The 24627-nt window shown below is 41.0% G+C and overlaps 2 protein-coding genes across 8 annotated transcripts in view; one reads left to right on the plus strand and one right to left on the minus strand.

Moving 5' to 3' along the window:
• LOC125772390 (ral guanine nucleotide dissociation stimulator-like 1) overlaps nt 1-24627 on the minus strand; it is a 33536-nt gene that overhangs the window by 7691 nt on the left and 1218 nt on the right. The window contains exons 1-2 of one of the 7 annotated variants that reach the window (XM_049444079.1): nt 10666-10722; nt 560-1105 (exon numbers count right to left, since the gene is read on the minus strand). In XM_049444079.1, coding sequence (XP_049300036.1) covers nt 560-907 — 348 coding nt within the window. In that variant the 5' untranslated portion in view covers nt 908-1105; nt 10666-10722. Of the gene's footprint in view, nt 1-559; nt 3909-10665; nt 10723-21296; nt 22599-24627 lie in introns of those variants that run through there. The other 6 variants (XM_049444076.1, XM_049444075.1, XM_049444077.1 and 3 more) reach the window with 6 other exon arrangements.
• Nucleotides 13730-16182, plus strand: LOC125772410 (protein obstructor-E-like). Its single transcript, XM_049444116.1, has 2 exons — nt 13730-15351; nt 15442-16182. Exons 1-2 carry the CDS (start codon nt 15345-15347, stop codon nt 15834-15836), a joined length of 402 nt encoding a protein of 133 aa, XP_049300073.1. The 5' UTR covers nt 13730-15344; the 3' UTR covers nt 15837-16182.

Consider the following 24627-nt stretch of genomic DNA (forward strand, 5'->3'; position numbering starts at 1 on the left):
TTAATAGCCTCACTAGCAACATGGACATTGACCGATTGTTAGAAATAAGAAAATATTTGAGTAAATTCAACATAGTTTTTGGGTTTGGTACATTTGGTTCTTAGCGCCTGAAAGTATGCAATAATAAACATCTACCAGTTATTAGGAGATCTAGCCCAATGGAAATTTCCTGAACATACAGATAATAGGATCTATTGCATACCTTCAGGCTTAATATCTTCAAGAAATTTCAAAATGATGAATAGTTGGTACACTATGTCGTAATTGATAGTTCTTCATGAAAGTAAAATAGGGCATGAAGAAATTTATTGTTTACATGTCCTATTTAAGAAGCCACAGGAGAATATTATTGTGGATGCTCATCTTTACGCAACGTCTTGATTCTAAAACCTCTTGCAGGCCAACATCCACATAACCTCAATTCCACTTAACCAATCTATCAGTTAATCGAATTAAGTCTTATCAGACCACAATCGTACCACCTCCGAATGTTTCATTTCCGCTTCCCACAATCTCCCACCCATTCATCCGTTCCCCTTCACGTTGCCATCTGTATTACCTTGACATACCACTTGGTGGTACGCTGACTCTGACCCTCCTTGCTAGCAGCAGCAACCTTCCTGCCTATCAGTTTGCCGATCGTTCCCTTACACGGACAGAAGCAACGCAGTGTCCCACCAGCCATTCCACCGGGTCGGTCCTCTTTCGCATTCGGCCCATCCTTGCTGCACGATCGCTGAGGATCAACGCCCGGTGCGGACTGTTGCTGAACACCTGTCGTACCGCCCGCTCCATCGCTGTTCGTCGAGGCTGCGGTATTGTGGCGTATCTGCTGCGTACATTTGTGGGCCAGCAGTTTCGTCTTTTCCGTAATGCTCTGAAGCGTTTCGTTACTCGGGCAAAACATTTGTTCACCGTCCGTACGACATTCGACCAAGGATGTGTTTGTTCGCGATCACTTAACCCACCGCGCACCCTCGGGCACTAATCGATCGATCACTCACAGCGAAACCCACGCGGACGCACTTTTAACACACTTTAATTGGACTGTTCTTCCCGGGCGTACGGCCACGCTCGTGGATCACTTCGATTAAAAGTGTTTAAACTGTCGGGGAGTGGTTTGTTATTGTAGCTGCTGCTGCTGCTGCTGCTGTGAAGAATACGTCAAGCCTTGATCATCTAAATTGATTGCGTTGGTTTTTGGAGCGTAAGATCGTTGGGTTTTATTAAGAGTTCCCGAAATAGTTCCTCATACTCATTGTTGGTAATTGATTTAATTACATCCAATTTTCGAGAGCGTGAATGATCGAGAAGCTTCCAATAGAAACTCATGCGGGTTGAAACTTTTCATACTAGCGTTTGTTATTTAAATGTCTTAATGTTCTTCGTCACATTCTATTCCCTCAGCAGGCACAGAATCAGTTTGCACGTGTTGACAACCGGCAGTTACTTCCCGTACAAGCACACACTTGAACTGAAACCTGAGCGAACCGCTACTAGCAGCTAATCGATAGAATATTCTATCCAGAAGCACGTGTTTTTTGAAACGATTCGCGTCATTCGCGCCGCACCACAATGCACTCGATTGTAGAAACCGCTCTGAAACTGAAGCTTACAAACATCGGAACAAACGATTCACGTCCACAACTTTCCAAGGAGTAATCGGAACCCTTGGCCCAACGTGTACATATGTGGTGCTAATGGGTGCGGAGTGTTGGCTCATTTACAGCCATTTAACGTCGTCCGGAATTTGTCCACCCGAAACGGATGACTCAGACAACATAGGTTTCGGGTTGAAGAAAAAATAAGTCACACCGAATCGTGGCCACTATTGCCCCTTTGGGTGGTGGGGGGGATAATAATGCTTTACGAGCCTCAAATTAACATTTATCGACCCCGCGTCAACCATAAGCAAGAAAGAAAAAAAATATGATTAAATCGAAAAATTCTTCTGAGTAATAGCACGCGACAGCTTACTGTTATTTTGACGGTTACGGAACGAAATGACCGATTCCGTTTGCTTTATGTGCGGCTAATAGGCCGCCAGAAGGAACTTCACCACTCGATCAGAACGAAATGGAGCCACAGTTTTTGCGTAAATATTTAACACAAACCGGAAATGGATCGTCTAAACAGTTTGATCACTAAATAGACCTAATTAGGAATGGTCGGTAGGGGTTCAAACTCTTGTTCAAGGGTGGTTTGTTTATGTTTGTACATATTTTCCTCAATAGCTACAGTTAGCATGGAACTGTTTAGGTTACACTCTGGCAGTGGAACTGTTGATCCACTGTGACTTGATCAAACGACTAGCTCGAAACTAGAAAGATTCTAAGTTTCTTTTCATCTTGATAGAAAAGGAAAACTTTAAATATATTCAATGATATTGACGTCTTAAATCACTGCCCTTAAAATCTCACATCATCAAAGTGAAGAGTGGTATTTATATTCAAAACATAAATAAATCGTCTTACACTTAGAGAAGAACTGTCGAGAGTTTTTTCTTAAAATAAATACGAAGAAAGGTACAGTTTGGTTTGGAAATCACCCATTAAAAGTAAATGTTTTTAAACCGCGTTGCATACATTCAGGCGTAAAACCGAAAATCGATGAAATAGGATATAATATTATTAAGTGTTCTTGTACTCTTTTTTTATCTATTCAAAATGGCTATAAACCTATAAATATTCAGGAAATCTGTTTTTCCCTTTGTCACCTTTAACACACTAACACACTTTATCACCACATCCACAAAAGGCAAAGGTACTTGATGTTTGTTGCCTGTACATCACAAAAATAAAACGGATATTGGCCATCGATGAAAGCAAAAAACCGGTAAAAGTACCACAACACCGAGTCAAACAGCAACCCGAGCTGCACGTCCTAGATTCGTAATTAAATTTTTCAATATCCGCCACGCCATGGATGTAACAGACAGTTCCCGTTCCCTGCTCGTCTTTTTCCCTGTCCGCAATCCTCGACACACTCTAGCCATCAGCAATTGCCAATATTGTGTGTATGTTTATCTTGCCACTGCACACACTGTTTACCGAAACGCATAGCATCGGTACGACCGGCAGCTGGCCGGTCCACTAAGGGAAACATCCTTCCAGCACCGCAGCAACACACGACTGACACCGTCTCGGGTGTACCGAGCCGATGCGACAACACTGTTGCCGTGGTCCTGTGTCGAAGGCAAAAGTCGTTCAACCTACATCGCCAGCTGCCTGACAATCCCTGTGTTAGCAACCGCACACTGTGCCAATTTTAATGCTGCAATAGTGGAGGACACTCTCGCAGGATTCGTCTCGTCGAGCGGACATTTTGTGACGGTAGATGGAAGATCTTTTGCACTGTTTGAATCCAACCATTTCCTTTGTTAGTTAGGGGGGGGAGGATCTCTTTTTTTTTCCTCCTCATTCAAAGGTTTGGAGTTGCGTTGGAAGAAACGTGGCCATCTATGCGGGGACGCACACGGTACTGTAAACGAGCTGCAATAACATGGCGTTATGCTACACTCCGTCGAGCAAGGGGCCAGACAAAGGAGATTTATTGTGTCGGAAGTGAAGCTTTGCCAAAACGAATGCCGCAACAAACATTCGCCCATCTGCTTGCTGGTTAGTACCCTTTGAAATGGTAAGGCTTTGAGGGGACTTGCTCCAAATGCCCCTTTCCAATGCGGCAGAAGTTGTCTGAAGAAAGGGCTGTACTGTATACTTAATGGTGCCAAAGCAAATGCAAAACTAGCATGTTTGTTAGTTTATTTAATGGTAGTTTTTTGTTTTGTTGCTGTTTGGTACTGGTTGTGGTGGAGTAAGCATTGACCAAAGTGGCCATTCGGTGCCATAGACTACATAATAATTCCTCTTCTTATCTAGCGACTAGCGTCGAATGGTTTCGGGATAAAATAAACAGCTTGATATTCAGAAGGAAACACTTTGGAACATAAATTATGGATCATTGTGTAAAGATTTTATTTCTTGTAAAATATTTTAAGAAACCTTTTTTCTAACATTATTAAAAAAAGCCTTAAGTGTTCTTCAAACTACAAATATTCCTTAATTGAAACACTTAATAAAATGCAATTACACACGATCTCGGTTCCCTAAAAATGCAGCAAACAACAAAGGCGGAACCATTCATTTTTCCACGTGACTTAACCCAACACAAACATTATGCCAACGGGCCCCGGGTGAAAGAAACCTGCACCCGGAGTTAATCAACCGTACGGTGCGCGCCAAAGCCGTGTGGGAGTAATCTAAGACGACGTCCCAATCAACAACTATTAGTTGTTGCCAGAGTTAAGAGCTAACCGCATAGTTCACCTCTGCTCGCTATAAATGCGTAGAAAACACAAATAAAAAAACACCCCCATACACACAAACACAGATGCCAAACAACTTCTTCAACCACCAAACGTCCCCGGAAGGCATGTGTCATGATTAATAATGTGCCGTGTGCCAGGTTGTGGAAGCAAGATTGGCGCACGTTCGATCAGTGTTGGTGAGGAGGGGAAATATTGGGATGACGTTACTCTCCCCCTGGGGCGTGGGTGTGCGATTTTCCCCCCACGTGCGAAACCCGGCTTTACTGTCGGATATTTTTGGCCAAACGGCCCGATACGGCTACCGTGCGAGCCCGGGGGTTTCCTTTCATCCCTGCGTTGCGTTGAATCATTGATTCCCGAATCAGGTGAAGATGGTTGCACTATATATAGATACCTTCATCTCTGCTAATTGCAGCGGGACCAGGTCGAAGGCCAGCAAGGTGAGAGGTGAGAGCAGTGTACAGTGCCTTCGCATTCTTTGTGGAATGCGTCCGTAGATAAATCGAGGCATTAGGATTGTATGACGCTTCGCAAAAAAAAAAACGAAGGGAAAACAAATCCAATTTTTCATCCCCAAACCGAAAACCCGTTTCAGGGAAAGGTGTACGGCTTTTTTTTTTGGTTGTACGAAAAGACATTTGTACCTTTTTTGGGGAAGAGAAGGTTTAGGGCCCACAGCAAGCAGAAAGCAATAACAATATGTGGCAAGAATGATTGTACAATCATTGGCAATTCAAATCGATTCGAAACGAATGGAAAGCACCGAACAACTTCCCTATAAGGGAAGCATCTTTGTGGAACGTTTCCGTTTTGGGGCTCGTTTCTCCCGTCACAACGAAGCTAATACGAAACTAAGTGTTTTAGTTTGGTGCCGTCTGGGGGTATACAGCTGCGGGTTTTGTTGTGTGGAGTCTCTTGGGAAGTTACTCCATGTTCACCACCACCACCACAACATACCGCGAACATATGGCTCTCCCGGCTATTAGTCGCATAAGCTCATGCCTCTTTTCCTAGCGAGACATTTACGAGACACAAACGGTTTGTTGCTGCTTCGGTTGGAGTTTTTGTTACCGTCCTTACACCACCCCCACTGCCCTACGTTTCAAGCGACCCGTCCGTACGTGTACGTGGGTCACGCACGAGTGACAACGGCGGATGTTCTTTGTTTCGAATCCCGCACAACAATTGCTTGTAAGCGAAAATGTCTAAACATTAAACCCTTTTTCCTTATGATTTCACGGCGAAGCTACGCTTATCAAACCCTGAACTACAATTTAAACCACATGTTGGACTTAAGAGTGGTTCAATAAGGTTCCCCTCGCAACTTCTTCATGGCGTTGTTGCGGTTCCTCAATCGCTTCATTTAACATTTGCTAATTTAAATTGTTGCCTAAAGAACTCGTTCGCAAAAAACAGGTTTCAATGTCGTCTGTCGTTTGTTGCTGGAAGGGGTAGAAATTTGGATGCTGATGAAATTCCCATTCCCCGCGGTCCGGTTTTATGATAACTCAAAACATAAACACAACACGGAATGGGAAACCATTTTTTGGGAAGGGCGAAAGTCATCCAACGATTTCGAACAGGTTTCAATATGCTTGATTTTTGTTTTTTGTTTTGCATATATATAAATGGCACTACAGGATCTCGGTTTCTCTTTTAGCCAACCACATTCGATTTTACTATCACGTTTAATGATTTAATTTATGATATTTAAGTTTGCAAATGCCTGGAAGCTGTTGGTGAGAGTCGAACAGGTTTGTAATAATGACCTATGCTGTTAATTTTAAACCTGGTTTAACCTTCAAAAGTTTTTTGGGGTGGCTTAGCAAGTTTTTTAGTTGTTTTTTTTATGTTCGAAAATTAATTTTAAACGGTTATTAAAATCATATTTCCATAAAAATGATCAATAAAAATCATTGAAAAAGCAAAACAATTTCAATTTAATTGCTTTAAGTGAGCTTATAATGGACTTAAATTTTACTCAGAAATATAAATTTATTCACAGGTAATTCAAATCAATAATTGAAGAATGTATTATATTGTTTTTATCCAATTTGTAGGCCTATTTTGCAGGCCAATCTTTATAAGGCCAACACAGGGAAACATTTATCTCCACTGCACTTGAAATGAGAAAACGACTATAAATTAACCTCTCAACGTAAAGCGCATCAAATATTGTCTTATTTTAGCGCTATTTATATTGCCATAAAATGGAACTAAAATAAAATAAAATTTAAATCAATTTCGCTGCGATTGTTGGTTTTGCACCACGTCAAATACCATCCCAGCGCCAGTACTATTTTCAGCATCCAGATCAGGCAAAACAATGCCGCTGCACACCAACGTCCTTCGGGTGCAACGTGGCGGAAAAATGGTTTATATTTATCAACAAACAGTCGACCGCCTTCATCGATGGGGAGGCATTTCAAATGAATCTTTATACATATGCAGCAGGGGGAGTGGACATGAAGGGAGCATGATGCAATTGACATAATGTACTGCTGCCATTCATCGTTCAGCAGGACCCAGCATCATGGAGTTGCCGTGCTGCACAGCGAACGCGACGAGATGATCGTATGCCGTGTAATTGATGTGTGCCCTTCGTTGTGCAGTGGCCCGTTTTTAATTATCGTGCTCTCGCATGTCAAGGGAAGCAACCAGATTCGCCATAGGGTTGATAGTTTAACGTGCTTCTAATCACAATTATAATGGAGATAATGTTATTTAATGAAAAACAATAGCAAATATCTATGAAGTAAAGTACACCAATTGAAATGTATTTTTTCCCGCTCCAGTCGGTAAAAAGTAAAGCAAATCAGTAAACAAATCTTAAATAAAAACAAATAAATCTCTTCTCAGTTCAAACAGCTTTTTTTTCTAGCGAAGAACAAGCAGCATTCTAAACGAGTTCTTTAACAAAAGACGTCTTGGAAGCAACCAACCGTTGGGTTTGAATCGACATCTCGCTCACGTTTCACGAGTTTGCACGTGCACGGCTTCGACCGAATCCGAACGCGAAACAACAGTGCTTCAAGTAAAGCCGTGGACAAGACGTTCTTTCCAAACAACGAAAAACCTCACGCCACTCATCGTTTGGGTAAGAACGATAAGGATAACGCCGGGACATTATTATTTCCATTGGCAATAGCAGCAAAACCCATTGTAACCCATTTTGCTATGGGATAAATGGAAGGGAAAACTTCATCCTTACCGATTGACAGTGAGTTACCCACGTACCCTGGTTGGAAGAATGCTGAATGTATAAAACATAAGCAAACGATCCGTTTTTGCGAACGAATAATACAAGGGCAAAATTGTGATCTCAGCATATCGAATCAATGGATCCGGTACACAGCCGGCACAAGTGCTTTCGATCCGCCTAAGTGATGGATGAGCCACACGCTGCCGGAGACAGTTTTCAGCTAGCTTGTTCACTTCAGACTCATTTCAGCTGTCAATCAGTTAGTCAGTTTGAAAGAGCAAATTATCGTACCAACGGCCATTTTTCGCGAACACAGAGACGATCAGTGTGGGAAATGCTAGCAGCGCAGCATTGGAAAATACCTGCACCGGTCGCTCGGGGTACAAAAGTTTACATTTCATTAATTATGCATCCAAATGGAAGTAAATTGGTTTGAACTCAAGTTGCGGTTAGGTTTGGCCTGTGTGTTGTGCCAATCGAATAATTATTATCATACATTTGCCGGTTGGATGAATGGTGGGATGTAATGGGGCGCGTAAATATACGTAGCATGACTCATAACGGATTGTTTTAATTATATTTCGCTTTTTCTTCTTCATCAACAAGATTACGCATGGTGTTGGTGAACCAGAAAATATCCATTTTTGAAGCATTTTACTTTTAAAATTGTAATTTAAACGTTTAAAATATGAAAACAGAAAAATATAATGAAACTTATCTTGTTCTTGTATCAAAAGCCTGAATGTAGGCAATCTGCAACAATTTATCCGATTATGATACGTTTATTGCATAACGAAAGGCGTTTTTTTAAATTTGCCCACTTACTTTTTAGCTCATATTAAAGCATCTCTTTCTGTGCTTTATACCTCAGAATAAGTAGATGAAAAGCTTCACAAAACATACCCACTAATGCGGTGATTGGAATTCATTTGGCTATTTTTATGCGGAACCCAACACGATCCCCAACAATAACCCTTGTAATCCCGATTGAAGGACTTGCTCAGCTCCAGGCAATTTCCGCATCAAACCCACAACTGGGATAATAAACCCACAACGGAGGAGTGAAAGATTCGAATACCCATACCTTCTACCCAGGTTTATTTTGTACGGTATTTAAGGGCCGCTAAAGAGTGGCCCGCAAAACATCTCCGATGAGAGGAAGGGTTTTGCAAGTAGCAGATGTGAGCAAAAATTATTTATAGCATAAAATTTGCCTTCAAGCTATCGGTCAGTCGGAAGCGATCGAAGTGAAAGACCTAATGCAATGTAATGTGATTGAACTGCCAGATTGACGCTGGTGACGAAGGTACCGTTCGTGAATCAACCTCGTATGAATATAGACAGTTAGAGAATGCTTTGCAGCAATAGGGAAGTGTGCTCACTAAATTCGCTACGGTGTTGTCTAGCGTCTTTTGCCGAGGAGAACTACCGACATTTAACCTGTGTTTTTACCCGTAACAGGCGGCCCTTTAAAAAAAACACACAAAACAATCCGTGAAATCGGTTACGCCGGGTCGTCCTCAAGAAATGTACGCGGCACACAAGAGCCCGTAATGGGTTTTTAATGATAATTGGAAGAGAAAACTGCCACCATGCCGACCCACACACACAGACACACACACACTGATGGTGGTACTTTAATTTTTTCCCCCGCATCATTTTCGACCCTCGTCGACGAGCTTTGATTTCATTTCATGCTTTCTTGACACTTCCGCCCCTGAGTCCGCTCTGCTGCTTCTCGTCCAACGTTTGAGGCTTTCCTTTTCACTTGTCACGTGGTTTCTCTCTATTGAGCATTTGATTATGTATATGTGTGTGTTTTTCCTCTATTTTCCCTATTGCCTATGTTTCTGTCGTCAAGAGGTCCTCACGATTTCCGCATTTCATTTGTGCTTCCTACTTTAAAAATGGCTGCGCACACGCGTTTCGAATGCGTCGCCGGATGGATGACAGACACTTCCTCACATGTCATTTTGGCGCTTCCCTTCTGGTGGCGCGCTGGTCTTCCCATTCGCGCCACGATGTTCACCGTGCGGCCGTAGGCCAGCACGCGGACCAGGCGTTTGGTAAAAATAAATCCTATTTAAGGGAATAGCGCCCGTGAGCATGTTTCTGCCCTTCGTTCCATTCGCGTGACACGCGAGCAAGCGAAAGAGAGAGAGAACGGCAAGTCAACTCGCGTTCGCGGCTGTTGCGGTCGCATAGCAACGGAAAGCGAAGCACACGGGAAGGCGTTGTTATCACGGTCATCAGCGCTCATCGCCGTAATATGGGATTTATATAATTACACCTTTCTATCTAGCAGCAGCAGCAGCAGCAGCAGCAGAACTTTGTTTTGTTTTTTTGCATTCATTTTGTATTTATATTCTATGCTGCAGGGGGTTTGTTACTTTGTGCAAAAACAACAAAAACCAACACACACGCACGCAACAGCAACAATATTCGCGCTAGATATCGCAAACGCAGAAACGCCACAATTCATAACATGCCAGCTTCACCTATGTCAATTGCCGTAATCGAGATCGGTTCGAGATCGAGAGGAAGTGACGTGCGTGTGAATAGCGAGAGAGAGAGAGAGAGAGAGAGTATTATTTAATCTCGGCATGCAAACATCATCCCTCTATCCCGTGTATGTTATCTCTCGCTGGTGCGTTTTTGTATGGGCACTTTCACCGGCACATAAAATTGGCCTCTTCCTTTTTTGGAGGAGAGCACACAACACTTAAAACACATTGAATACTATTAACCAACGTGAAAGGTAATATTTATCGAAATATTTTTCACTCGCAGTCGCACTTATAATTATTTAATTCACGGATCCTCCACGCTTCCATTCGCATTTCTGGCGTGAAACAATTTCGTGTCACTTTAAACAATACACACAGCACAGGATTTCCATAAAACATCACAAACACGATTTGCATATTGAACAGAGGATTCACAAAGTTATGTTCACAATTTTTTTTTTCGACAGTTTCATGTAAATATTTTCTTATACTTTCTCTCGAAAGAAGTGCAATCGTAGAACATAAATCTTCGCACAAATCAGACATCCCAAAACCCAAACAAAAACGCAAGCAAAACAAAAAAACAAGGCGCACAAAAATTCGCTTCGAAATGTTATTATTTTACACACCTCTGAGCGATACCGCACGAAAAACGATCCGAATCGTCTCGCGGACGACAAGCTTCTGCGCCGTTGTGTGTCGTGTCGTGTATCGTACACCCGTCGGAATGGTTCATACAAGTTTGTTGAGATGTGGGGTTTTTTTTGTCTTAGCTCAAGCCGGTTATGTGTTCTATGTTTTTTGTTGTGTGCCTACAAAGTGGTTTTTTTTAGCTGAGTTAGATTTTTTTTTTCTCAAATGATTAATTTTAAAATTCCAACAATCCTTATGTGGTGTAACAAATTTGAAAATAATTTAATAATTTAATAATAAAACAAAAATTAAGTTCAAAATACTAACAATAATTACGAACCCTCAAATTTACATTTACATTTTACATATTAACGTATAAATGATTCATAGATAATTAAACAATTTAAACATACATAAATATAATGAACTGAAGAACTCTGCTCGCTACTTTGCATGGCGCCATCTATTGAGCAATAGCAGTTCTAATGCGAGTATATTTCTTTCTCTTTCTCTCCTCTCTTTAACAACGTTGGAAGAAATAAACATAGCGCAGGCAAAGAGAGAGAAAACATAATCATATGGCTTGCTGTCTTTTTCACTCATCGCTGTTTGTGGTGAAACAAGCGATGAAAATGTGAACCTTGTTGTTATGGTGAGAAGATGAGGCACGCATAGTGAGAAAATGAGAAAAATGTGGTGAAAAGATGAGAATGTGTGAGGTGAAAAATTCAAGCAAAAGGGGTTATCATGAAAGTATGGTTAGTATTTTTTAAATACAAACAAGAGGTTTTATAAAACATTGAAGAGATGCTAAAAAAACATATATTAAATCTCTAATGAATTGTGTTTCTTAACATTTTGTTTGTTTCTCGTTCCTTCTTAACGATTTGAAATTAAAACATTAGGCAAACCCACAATTGAATTCTTTCGCAGCTTTGAATCTAAATTCACAAAAAACCCACTCAGATACATTTTCATGCCAATCTCACGAGAATCAAACCCGATTCCATATCTAATTTATATTTAATGATGTTCGCAATCGGACAAACTTGACAGACGGAAGCTAAAAATTACTATCTACCGTATGACATCACGATCTTCCACGAATGTGCCGCACTTCCACACGACCCCAGGGTTAATCTACTGTGTTTTTATATTGTTTTCCAGTGCAGTCGCTTGGAACGGACACCCCGTCGCGGAAATGCCGCGGAAGTAGTCAGCCATGTGAAGGTGAGAAATAGAGAAACTCTACCGCAATCGGTAGAAGCGGTAGAAGCGAATCCTGTGCCGAACCAGATCAGAATTAGAAAATCTGACCACAGACGTTACTGACCGAAAGGGGCGATGGGAGGTTGAGTTATGTTTACGGCCAATAATAAGGTCCATTGCTATTGCTATGAAACGTAAAAAAGCTTCGTAAAGGTACTGGTAAGAGCTGGCAAACTATCGGAAAACCAACACAACGCCGGAAGGTACACCGGAGCATGGACGATACACTTGTCGTTAGATGTTGTGAACCCTCACCGTTTATGCTTGACGATGCAGTGACGTCACGGTTGGATGGGTTTCAATGAAAGAGCTCTGTAACTGTACAACGCAAATGGGTGCAGTTTAGCCATGGTGCAACCGATGGGGAGAGGGCCCTAGCGTGCCCTTTGTCAATGAACTTGTTTTGTCCTATTCCGGGGGGGGGATGATGGGTGAAAGGGAGTTGGTAATTTTCCTTCGCACGAATGGTTATGCAGAGTTGCATGCTGCAGGCGCAACTGCAAGGGGATTAATGCCAGTTGTGTCTGCTACGCTTAGTAGAATGTATTGATATTATATTTACGTAGCAAAACATAGGACAAAAGTATTGCTTGTTTTGCTTATTTGGTGTCGATTTAGGTAGTTTTATTACTCGTCAAGAGATGGCGCCACTAATTTCTGTTGATGGTCAGTCGAAGTAGAAGAGAAGAGGGTGAAGACAACGATGTATACTAATTTTCATTTTTTAGTAGGTTTTTGGTCAAATAGTTTTTGGCTAGCATGGAAAATAGGGTATGTTTAATTGTAGTTTTAACAAAAAACCAATTTTTTTAACTTGTCTGGAATCCTTGGAAAAAGGGAACTTGAAACAGACTACCAACCGCAGCATTCATCACTGTTGAGCTACGTTCAATTTAAAGGGCTTTTGATCACGTTTTCGTGTACGTAAAAAAATATATCATAGCTCCAAAATTTTATAAAAGTAATTCAAAATTCTTATGCCGAATTACATCAGAAACTGTAGGAGTGCTAGAGGAAGAGAAATACCAAGAGTTACTACATTGAATTCTTATATTGAACTAAAGATGAAAGTATTTTCAGTCAATATAAAAATAAGAATTGTATATTCTCAGTAAATATAAAAAAAGAATTGTGGATGTAGTTATTGCTACAAATTTTTATCGAAATTCAAAATCCCCGTAAGACTTCTAAAGAATCAGCCTTTTCAAGAGTATCGCGCATTCGGATAATATTGGATTTCAAATTTTGACACTTTATGAAAATGTTCAAAAGAATTTCATTTTTTTATTCTTTAATGTTCAAACTTCCTAAAAAAAGAAAATGTTTTATTATTAGAAATAATACTTTTGTTTTAGTTGACTTTTGTTTAAAAAAAAAACATATTCGACATCTGCAGAAATTTGAGTGTCGTAGATTTGTTACTACTGCGTATCTTATGTTTCTTCATAAATCATAAAAAATATAATAAAAAATATATTCTCGGAGAATTTTTTAAAAACTCGCTTACCCCTCTCTGTTAAAGCGCTATGGATAAAATTCCGATTTAATCTCCATCTGACCTTCGACTGTCATATAGTGTACGTTTTGCTCCACTCAAACTACATCAGCTACAAAATGCGTCTCCATTTTACCGCTCCGTCGCCCTCTTCACGTACGCACACTGCCCGCAATTAGCTTTATGATGAAATTACCATAAACGGCACAAACACATAATCGAACGTAGGCCGAAAATGAATGCTGAATCATTTTCCTCCATTCCAGCAGTATAACCCAATGCCCACTCATACACGACGCATACCATCCAGTAGCATACCCCATCCGGTGGGGAGCGGGTCCGTTTTGTTTCTCTCGGAAAGCTGTGAAAACATCTCCGGTGGAAATTTGTGACCCAATTTAATGCTCTCCCGTGTCCCGCTCGGTGGCTGTGTATATGTTGCCTTTTTTATGTTTCGGGAGCTTGAACGAGTGTTATTGTTTTTAATTTTGCTTATTTGAGCTCCAAAACATGGGAGGGGTTTCGAGACGCGATGGGATCGAGACTAGACGCCTCGCGGGATGCTGTAATTAGAACGCACCAGCTGGTTCAACAATTACTCATCGCCTGTACACGGTGGGATAGTAAGGGATGGAAAAGGAACAAAACGGTGTTGAGGGTAGTTTTATGTACAAATACGTGGTTGAACGGTGCTATTGAGGTGTTCAATACAGTATCTAACGTTTCGGGTAGAAGTGGATCCATGAGCAAAGCTCTTATTGTCCACGAATTAGCCTCCCCAAGAGGATTGTATCAATGTAAATACAAATTATAACGATCTTCAAATTAACTCTCATCTTTTTAGCGCCAAATTGAGAAGGTTTAATTTCTACAATGATCACAGTAAATACTGGCTACAAACGAGCTTGTTAGCGTGGGAAGCGCATCAGCGATTCAGTAGGTCAGCAAAGGCAAAGGTTTTATATTGTGTGCGAAAATAATTGTTTGTTTACGAAGGAAAAATAGAACCATTAATAGAGAAGGTTACAGAGAGCAGAAAAACATAATATATAATATCTAAAGCTTTAATATTGAGTAAAAAAATATCAAACATAAACAAAAACAAAATCATGTTTTAATCTCACCTGAGCTAAACGCTCTTCAGCAGCGACTGAGTCATCTGCACGGGGTATGGGACAAGATATCACGCACAGATAACCGAAAGCTTCAACAACAAACGAGACTATCTAAACTTATCTAATCGAATGTATTTTTAAAATCACTAGACGAACTTTCGCAACCTTCGCAATTCTTAAAATTCGCTAATGGACCTCGCCGACCATATCATCTCCATATATCGCACCGAAAATAGCTTCTAACGGAAATACACACTATCACCACATTGGCGAGATATCGGGAAGAATTTAAGCGAAGGAATGCAGACACTATGATAGTGACGCCTTTTTTTTGCATTGCTCCAAAATGAATTCATTCACTAAATTTAGCAACGAGCAGAAAATGGTGTCTCGCCAGCAGTAGGAGGTGATGGCAAGAGGTAGACCGTCGGCTTGACCTTCCAACATGGACATGGAGCCACACTTCATCAATCATCTGGCATAGTCCCGAGTGGACGTACGAGCATGAGCGTTAAGAGAACAAGCTCTGGTATCGGAGTCGATATCGATATGTGCGGCTTAGATAACGGGGACCGAGAGAGTGCGTCTTACCAGGCGTAACTGTTCCCAGACCGTACCAGACAGGGCAACATGATGATGGATGTGTGCAGCGTCAACCTTAACTACCTGGTCTGACCCTGCATGCCACTATCGTGTTCTTATCGTGCACTTCCCGATAGGAGAAGATATTTAAGAACGTTATAAAATCAGGCAACGGACAGTTGGACGGGGCTAGTATCATTCTAGTAGTGTAACGATGAAAGGTATCAGATCGTGCACCGGATATTCGGAAATCCTCTTATCACAGCGCCTCAAAATATCCCTTTATCTTTCCACTTCGGATATCTTCGCAGGAACAACAGCTACATTGGTCGCCATCTTGGTTCTGGTGAGTGTTCTCGCGCTGCAGACCACGGCCGAACCAACGTGTCGTCCAACTGGTAAATATCTGACGGCTAATCCGAGAGATTGCCGCTCCTATTACTACTGCTTCGAGGGTAAAGCGTACTACGGCATCTGTGGACCGGGTCATCGGTTCGACGAGAGTCGTCAGTCCTGTCTGCAGTCCACGGTTAGAGAGTGCTTCTCGTGTCCAGCGTCCGGAACGATCAACATGCCGCATCCAACGTCCTGTCAGAATTTTGTACTCTGCTTCCTGGGTGTTGCAACCGAGCGCCAATGTCCGCCGGGATTGCTGTTCAACCAGCAGCTGCGCCAGTGCGATCTGAGCGCTAATGTGGTTTGCTGATAAATTGGATAACTACTGATAAAGAAACTTTGATACGAAACACGATCGTTCCGGTTCCAATTAGTGTGACAATGGCGGATATCTAACAATGGCTTCGAAACAGAACAAACGTTGAGCATTGAAATAATTCAACAACAAAAAAAAAAATCAGATAATGAATCAGTGGCCAAAAATAACAAGTGTGACATTCCTGCGTAACATTCTTAGTGCTTTTGATGGTGGTCAATTGATGGTGGAGGTGTTTAGTGTGTTTTGGGTGCGAATAAAAATTTAATAGTCTAAACTCCAGTGTCCAAACCATTTTCACGCAGCGGAGTTTCTCCGTACCGGATGTGGCCAGTTTTTTGGGGGGGGGGGGGGGGGGGCTTTCGTCGCAAAAATGGTAAACACCAGACGTACACGTACACGATCCGAACTTTCCCTTCAGTGGGAACACGCAACGCAGTTTGGAGAGGTTTTGGATCTTTCGCCCAGACCGGATCTATCTCTTGAGACACGCTGAATGTTCAGGTGCTTTACTTTGCGCTGCGTCTTTCTCGCTTATAGGTTTAGGTTTGTTTATTTACCTCACGCGTCTTAGCTCCACTTGGAAATTTGCCCTCTTCCTCACAATATCCCGACGATGGTTCCACATTCCACGACGGTATTTAGAAGACGGTATGTGAAGTTTATGATAAGCGAAGTTACGCGGTGAGCGAGTTCCGACTGATTGGGCACAGGTTAGGGAGGTGTTTTTGAGCTTAAAGAATTCACTACCTAAGAAATCTGGTTTCATGGTCAGATAGGGCGCCAATATTATCGGTCTCGAAAGTGGACCGGAGAGGCATGGATTTGTTTAATTACTATTTTTACCGGGTGCGATTCGTCGGTACGACCTTCCCACACGTAACATCCACCGATGTGGTGTGGAATTTGTGGCTTTTGGAAAGTTTATTGAAACCTGTTTTCGGGTTAGTGTGGCCTTCACATACGGCTACCTGTGGCGCGAGATGTTTCATGTTTGATGTGCTGGTGTGGTGTAATAAATAACAAACCTGACGTGTTGATTAATTTTCCTACGAGACAGAGAAATTCCATCGCTTTTCCCCCATATTACTTGTCCCCCATCTTGGTTTGTCGAACGTACCGATGCTTGAAGCTTCAAACTGGATATGTTTGTTAAAAAGAAAAGGAAATTAAAATTATTTAACAAAACCCTAAAGCCTTTGAATACCTTTAGCGATTTTTATACAATTCCCACGAATGGCTTCGGTTGATAATGAGCAAACAAATGTGTAATTAAAAAAAATTGAAAGCCTTTCATTAAGTAACAGCATAATAGTATTTGCATAATGAAGATGAAGGAAAGACGGAACACAACAAAAAAACACTTTCCCGAAGGGTTTCAAAGAAAGCATTTAAATTGCAGACAAAATTATCAAACGATCCACGATCGTTCATGAACGATCGTGGATCGTTTGATAAAGCATGAGGCTATTCAAAATCGCTACCAAACACTTTCACTGTACTGGATAAATGAAATGTCCGGCAAAATGGCAAACATGGCGCGTGCTGATGCACATACACGATTCCTTCGGCCACCCAACACCCCCAAGGAGCATTTCGATTCGACAGTTTTCGTCTATTCGCCATTCCCATTAGAGGGGCCCCATTTCTGTTCGGTAGCTGTTTTTGGCCGGAGCAAAAACGGGGTAAGTGGGTGGATTGGTGGTGATCGTAAACATTCCAAGGCCATAATAGGGCCCCATCGTATCTGGCAAGGGACCTGGTTGGCATTAGAAAGTGAAACGAATGTGCAACGCGAGATGTGGATTAATTCACCAGGGTAATGAGCTGTGTTGCAGGTGAATTGTGCTTAAATAATTTCCAATGTGTTTGATATTATATTTTTCCATCATCGGTTTGCGATCGAAGACACGATCTGAGGTGTATCGAATAGACGTTTTTTGTTGTTGATTGTAACAAAAAAAAAACTCCTATTGATGAAGGCTAACAAGTTTGTCTGGAGCTTACATGTAGGTACGTTGTAGAAGTAATCTCCCGTCGAGTGTCACCTGATTGAAGCTTTCATTTTCATTTACCCAAGTACAAGAAGAAGGCAACAAAAAAACACAACACCTCACCCATTCTACCACGCCACCTACAAGATTGCTGACATTTTGCAATCATTTTTATACAGTCATTTGGTTTTTGTTGTGATTGTTCTGTATTTTTTTTTTGTTTCTCCGCCTGTCTTTCGTTTGTTGATTCATTCATCGAGCAAAGCTATTCCGTGTAATAAATGCAGTATTTTGTAAGGTTGCATTCCCACACAGACCCACCACACAGACACCTAAAAGCCAATGAACCCACGGGCAAATTGTTTCATCGCCTTCGGACCGTTTTGAGGGAAAAATGTCACTGTCACATATATGCAGCCGTTATGCAGCGCTAAAGCAGCATTAAAGTGGCGTAGCGATTAGATGGGCGAAAAAAAAAGCTTTAACATTTAAAATTGCCAGGAACGTGTTTTTCGACAAGATTGGTAAGAAACAGTTAGATACTCTTCACACTAGATACAACCGTACAGAATGGCGCTACCACTTCAGCGCACGGCGAAGACTCTTCTCACCTTGACTTTCTTTACGCTTCACCAGCGTTCAGTGGCATTTTTTTGTTGTTGTTCGGCGTTCGCTTCCCGATGTAGGTCATCATGTGGTTCGAATGCAATCACGATGGGGTACCTTCATTTCAGTTTAGTTTGCCTCCGTTTTTTTTACGTCTTCTTCAACGAACTTCACCAAGCGGATTGAAGCTGATTGAGGTCCGCGTGTGTGGAATGCGGTAACCTCTGTTCCGACACAATCGCAACTAAACTTCTCGCTTTCGGTGTGCCGAAAATGACGATACGCACGTACACACCCGGCTTATAACCTCTCTTGGGTGCGATCCATTCACGGCGGGTTGAAATGGGCTGGAATGCCGAAGCGTTCCCGCAAAAAAAGGTGGTCAATTGATAGGACTAGCCATTTCAAGCTGAGTTTAAGCTGTCGGCAAAGAACGGGAAGATGTGTGTGTGTGTTTGTGTGAAAAAAAAGCAAATTCTGAGAAAATTTTGCATTTGAAGGGAAATTGTTATTAAGAAAGATTATTGTAGCACACGATCAATAATACGATCACAGCTGCCCTAAATTTTGTTTTTTTTTTAGATCCTAAGATATTGTTGCACAAAGTTGCAATATTTATCAAAATGTTTTAAAAATATTCATTTTGCACAAAAGATAAACATGATTAACAATTCAATCGTAGCCGAATTCAACACTGTAAACAGAACAAAACGCTCGAAATCGGTTGTTCACATTTCGATTGTAGGCCATGGGAAACAAAAGCTCAATTTTTTGGGTGCTCACTGTCATTCACGCAGTGTGAAAAAACAGAGATGTTCTCACCCTGTGGACAATACTGTTCGTGGCTCAAAACTGTTCGTGTCGTCTTGTCCTACCGATGGGAACCAGCCGGTCCTCTTCTTTCGACGAATCATTTTTCTACTCTTTTATATTTCTTTTTTTTTCGTAACTTTCATTTTTCATACCCAACCACAACTGGGGCGTCCTGTCTCTGTGGGAGACTGCTAACATTTTCATCTCCAAAAAAGTTCGTTCCATATCTGACCGGCTTCTGACAAAACCCTCATAGACACAAAAAAAATAGGAAACCCCTAACCATTGCCCTGGTTTTGCTCGGTCAGCTTTCATCACCGTTGTCCACGAAGGTACCCAGGGAGAAATAAGAGGGGGGAAGATACTACCATCCAACAAAGAAGCATCCACTGGACCGATCTCGTTCGGATCGGCATCGTAAAATGGTAAATCTTTCGCACTTCCCAAAAACTCACGGCACAGCCACTATCGCAGCGGTTGGCTACCGAGGAAAGTTCACACGGCGTGTTGAAATGCAGCGCAATGACCCGGGAGTGACACGTTGTTCCGACGAGAAGGGAGTATTTGTAAAGATGCTTCACGGGTTGGAAGGCAGAAATGGTTTCTAGTTTGTTTTTTTCAAGATTGTTCTTTAACAAATAAACCGAGTGAATGTGTTGCGTGCTGCGTGTAAAATTGCTTCTGTTTGGTGTTAATAGGTGTTATTTTCAAATATCTAACCTTCAAACATAATAGTAATGATGAGAAGTGTATTGTTTTTTTTTCTTTTTGAACTAAACAGGTTTTTTATAAAAAGAGCAGTTTTTTTTAAATATTGTATATTTAACCATTTGATAAAAAATAAAATTTGAAAAGACAATTCAAAAATATAATATTTCTAAAGAGATAAAATTTTAATGTTCCTAGTTACTAAAATTCAAAATTGAGCAATATTGTTAATGTCCTTAATAAATGTGTTCGGAGAGATATTATTCGAACTAAAAGTGCAGCTATGCTCCATAAGAATCGATACCTTAAATTCAATAAAAATCCTTCGCACTCACACTCAAAATTGAATCACACGGTTAAATGAAATTACATCAGAAATTGTAAATCAAGATCAGAGGGCTATCAATTAGCAGAGGCCTACAAATTTCCTTTTTTCGCTCTTGGAAGAAGCGTTAAATATTCCAAGTGATCTTCGCAGGAATTCCCACAATATCTTGATAACACACTAAGCTTATTATCCTGCATATCAGTGCGCTCGGATCGAAGAAGAATAATAGGATTCTGTACTCCTTCACAGAACGATACAATCTATACAGCTAGTGAAGCTCATAATGAACATCGATTCTATGTCATATGCCAAAAGAACGCCGGAGAAAAGCCTTGGAAAAAGAGTCCCTGAAAAGAGGAATTCTCCAGGCTAAGGTGTATATTATTGGTGTTCGAGGTAAATGTCCAATAAGTTTGTCTTAGAACAATTTTACTATGTTAGTATAATTTACGAGCTATAAGGATATGCTATGCTATGAATTAAAAAACACGATTATTTATCAATTTTTAAAAGCAATATGTAAATATTCTATAAACGCCAATCATTCTTTTTTTATCAATCAAAATTTTTACATTAAAGACGATTTTCGGTCGATTTTATATAGTAAATTCAGATAAAACATCATCATTTGCATCGACATAATAATACACCAAAGCGGCAATTCATCTATAGGTAATTGATAATTCATGGAAAGCCCTTTGAGTCTGATCTAAATCGACAATGTTTTTTGATAATGAGGAGAAGAAGAAGTAGAAGAAAAATGTAATTTCAGCATCCCAAAAACTTCATTTAAGTTTTTTTTTATAAATCAATTACGCAAAGCCTTATTCGTTACATAACACGCACGAATTTCTGCGCAAATAATTTCATCATAAAAAAAATTAATGTTCATTCAATTACTATTACACCCATACCATCTATGCCACGCCGATTCGATTCGATATAATGCTAAAGGATAATTAAAATGAAGGACAAAAACAAACTAGCAAAAACCAAAAATCATACCAAACTGTCCGCATCGCCGCCAGTGCCGCTCGTCGCCGTGCCGTTGCTCATTGTATCCGATCGGGTCGACGGCACGGAACGCTGGAACGGTTATCCATACTCCGGCACAGAAGCAGAATGCTTGCACGGTGAATCGTTCGGGACGTTTCGTTGTTTACTTTTCCAACTTAAATCTCGTGCAAGGATACACTTTTTTTGAAGAATGCACTTTTCACCATGAGAGCACAATTTCCATCACTGCCTGAACACACGGCACCAAAAACGGCCTTCTTCTTTTTTTGTTTGGTGAGCGTGTTTTTTTTTTGTTGTTGTTATATTGCACTCACTCAAAATTTACTAACGTACACCTATACACACCGGCACAAGCGCACACGCATTGGAAGACTTTAAAGTGATTCGTAATAAATCGCACACACTGGTCCGGGGGTTGCTGCTGCACTTTCACATTTCCTTCACAATAAGATGCGACCGTGGCCCACCGGAGCTATGCATTAACTAATTTTCCTTCACACGCGGCACTCCCAGACACACACACACACACGTACGCCAATCGAAACTGAAGGCAGGAACGTACAAAAAAAAAACGAGTAACAACCATTTGAAGACACTTGCATCCGAGACTAGGTATAGCCATATATACGTGCACGTGTTGTCTGCACACGATGGAACATGATCTCGTCGAGCACGGGCGTCGTTATTCCGATATCGAATTTTCACTTTTCACCGGCACACCGAAAAACACACCCCGCTTTCTTCCCTCTACCAAACACGCCAACGAACGCCAGTGCGTCACAGTCGAACGAAAGACTTCAACGCTCGATCGACGACGAAGCTTTCGCTTTGGGGGAGGAGATCGAGCTGTGTGTCTCGGATGATTTTGTAGCAATATGTACTTGATTCTTGTGCCTTTTTTTGTGTGCGTGTGTGCATGTATTCCTTTCTACTGTACAATCTCTAGTGCGTAATTTCCTCCCCAGCCCGGTTTAGGGGTTTGGGAAAATTTCTCCCTTCGTTTGTTTGCGGGAAAAGAAGGGTTTTATACACGGATGGGGAACAACAACACGCCTTGTAAATGGTAAAGATGCTCGATTTGTTAGCACATTGCGCCTGTTTCGGTGATGCTTGTTGTAATGTTCATAATGTTTTGCCTATTGGTAATCTGCCTGATCGATCGACACTCTGTAGCGGAGCGGAGAGGGCAGTGAGACGGCACTAGCCGTTTACGTTAAGTTGTTCGTGTTTACGTGTTTAACGCAAAGGGAAGAGTTGATCTTAGCATCATCAAAGTTGGAGTAAAAGCACCTGCAAGTAGATATGGTAAAAAAAGAAAAGAAAGCTTCATAAGCTATTGCATCGGATGTAAATTAACAACAAAAAAAGTAAGTTTTCTAAATTGGACTGAAGTACTAGACTCACATACTTTATTAGAAAAGGTTTTAAAACCTTTTCTAATAAAATTTTTAAAGTTTTAGTTTCTTGTTGTTTTTGCACAGCCATCCGAAGTTATTTAAGGAAAGTCATCTTAATGTTCTAAGTATTTAAAAAAATTGTTTCCCATTTTCATGTTTTCTTTAATCAGTATAATGTCTCGTGAATTTACCCCCAGTGTCGTTAAATTAAACGCCAGTTAAACGTTAAATAGAAAATATTTTTTCTTCAAATAAACCACAAAATAGTTCTCCAATTTTAAGCATCTCAGTGTTTATATCTCTTTTAAACTGGATAATTTAGCAACTTCATTTATTTAGCTTTATTTTCCCCCAGCCAAAACCAGTTATGTTTACCGTTTTTCTCTCATCTTTTTTGTCTTAAAATCTTCCCGAAAACTTGATTAAAACTAGTGCTAAAAAGCAATAAAAACATCCAAATGGCACACATTTGGCGTACGCTCATGAAACCATCTCATGTAAGATACAGTGTAACATAAAGTTTTCCTCTCGATTCAGGGCATCATGGAGAAGCATGGCCACAACGTGCCGAATGCTACCAAATGACAATGTTTTTCCTTCAGGCACGGATTGCATTTCCATAGACGCTGAGGGGCGTTTAAAAACGGATAAGCTGCATCACGATCTCACCCAAAACCAGGTGTGGAGCATCTTTAGCCCGTACGATGATGTCAGCATTCCATCCGTTGTGGAGCGTTGGTTTCATCTGTAACCACACCGTCCAACCTGTTAACCTGTTCTGCGATGCGAAGACAACAAAACAACTTCGCTGCGGGAATGGTTTGAATCTTGATCGATTTCCTAACCCATCTTCAGATTAAGCCGTAGCGTGGCATGTTGCCGTGCGGTCGGTTTTAGCCGAATGATTACAATTTCAATCGCCCTCAGGGTCTATCGTCCTCTCTTTTAGCCGTACGATCCGGGTACGATCTCGGTATTGCCATACCATGATCCCTTTTTTGCTTTGGTAGCAAACTGATGCAACTTTGGGGCTAATTGTAAGTGACAAACTGTGCATTGAATCAGACCGAGGCAGGAGGTTTTAGTGTGTGGTTCGGGGGCACACTTGTGCCCAGAAGAAGAATGTCGTATTACGTGACGTGCCTGTAAGGCCTGTAAGTGTACCTTAGCTAAACTTTAATGTCGCAGCAAATGGTGGCTGCTTTCGAGTGGTTTCTACGGGTAAGCAATTTTATTCGTTTATCAAGTGTATTGGTACACGTACATGCAAAACTGTTTGACAATATTGAAACTAACAAGCAATCTTCCCCCAAAAAAAAAAGAAACACTCCCCATTTCAAACAAGCTAACTTTTTTGCTCTCTTTTCAAACACGGTTGATAGTTGGTCTCCTATCGTCAGATGAAACGTGCCCCAGTTTGCTGACAATAATCCATCGTGAGCGGGCCCCCCGTCCGTAGCAAACAGTGTGGAGCAAACAGTATTTTGCAGCCACCGTATGCTGGAGGAACGCAATCATATTGAGGTCAGATGAACCACACTCACGGGTAAACGGTCCAACCAACATCATCTTGCTGACAATGAGTTAGTTGATTCTAGAACTTTTGAAATCTTGCTTAACGAATTCATCTAATTATTAGTTTAGAATTATATTTTATTACTTAGGTTTATCACTGAATTTGGTACTAAATATTGATTATATAAATACTCAACAAAAAAAAATTGTATATTGGTTATTTTTAACACATTTTTGAACATTTTAGGAAAATTATTGCTTTACTATAAAAAATAATATAATTGCATTAATTTTATAGCAAATTTCAAAAAATCCCCCAAATCGGGTTTCCAGTCACTACGGCCACTCAACTCTTTTCTTTAAGCCAACAGGCGGCCACTCATTGCGAACGTGCATGGTGCATCGTT

Source organism: Anopheles funestus, chromosome 3RL, assembly GCF_943734845.2.
Source record: "Anopheles funestus chromosome 3RL, idAnoFuneDA-416_04, whole genome shotgun sequence".
NCBI lineage: Eukaryota > Metazoa > Arthropoda > Insecta > Diptera > Culicidae > Anopheles > Anopheles funestus.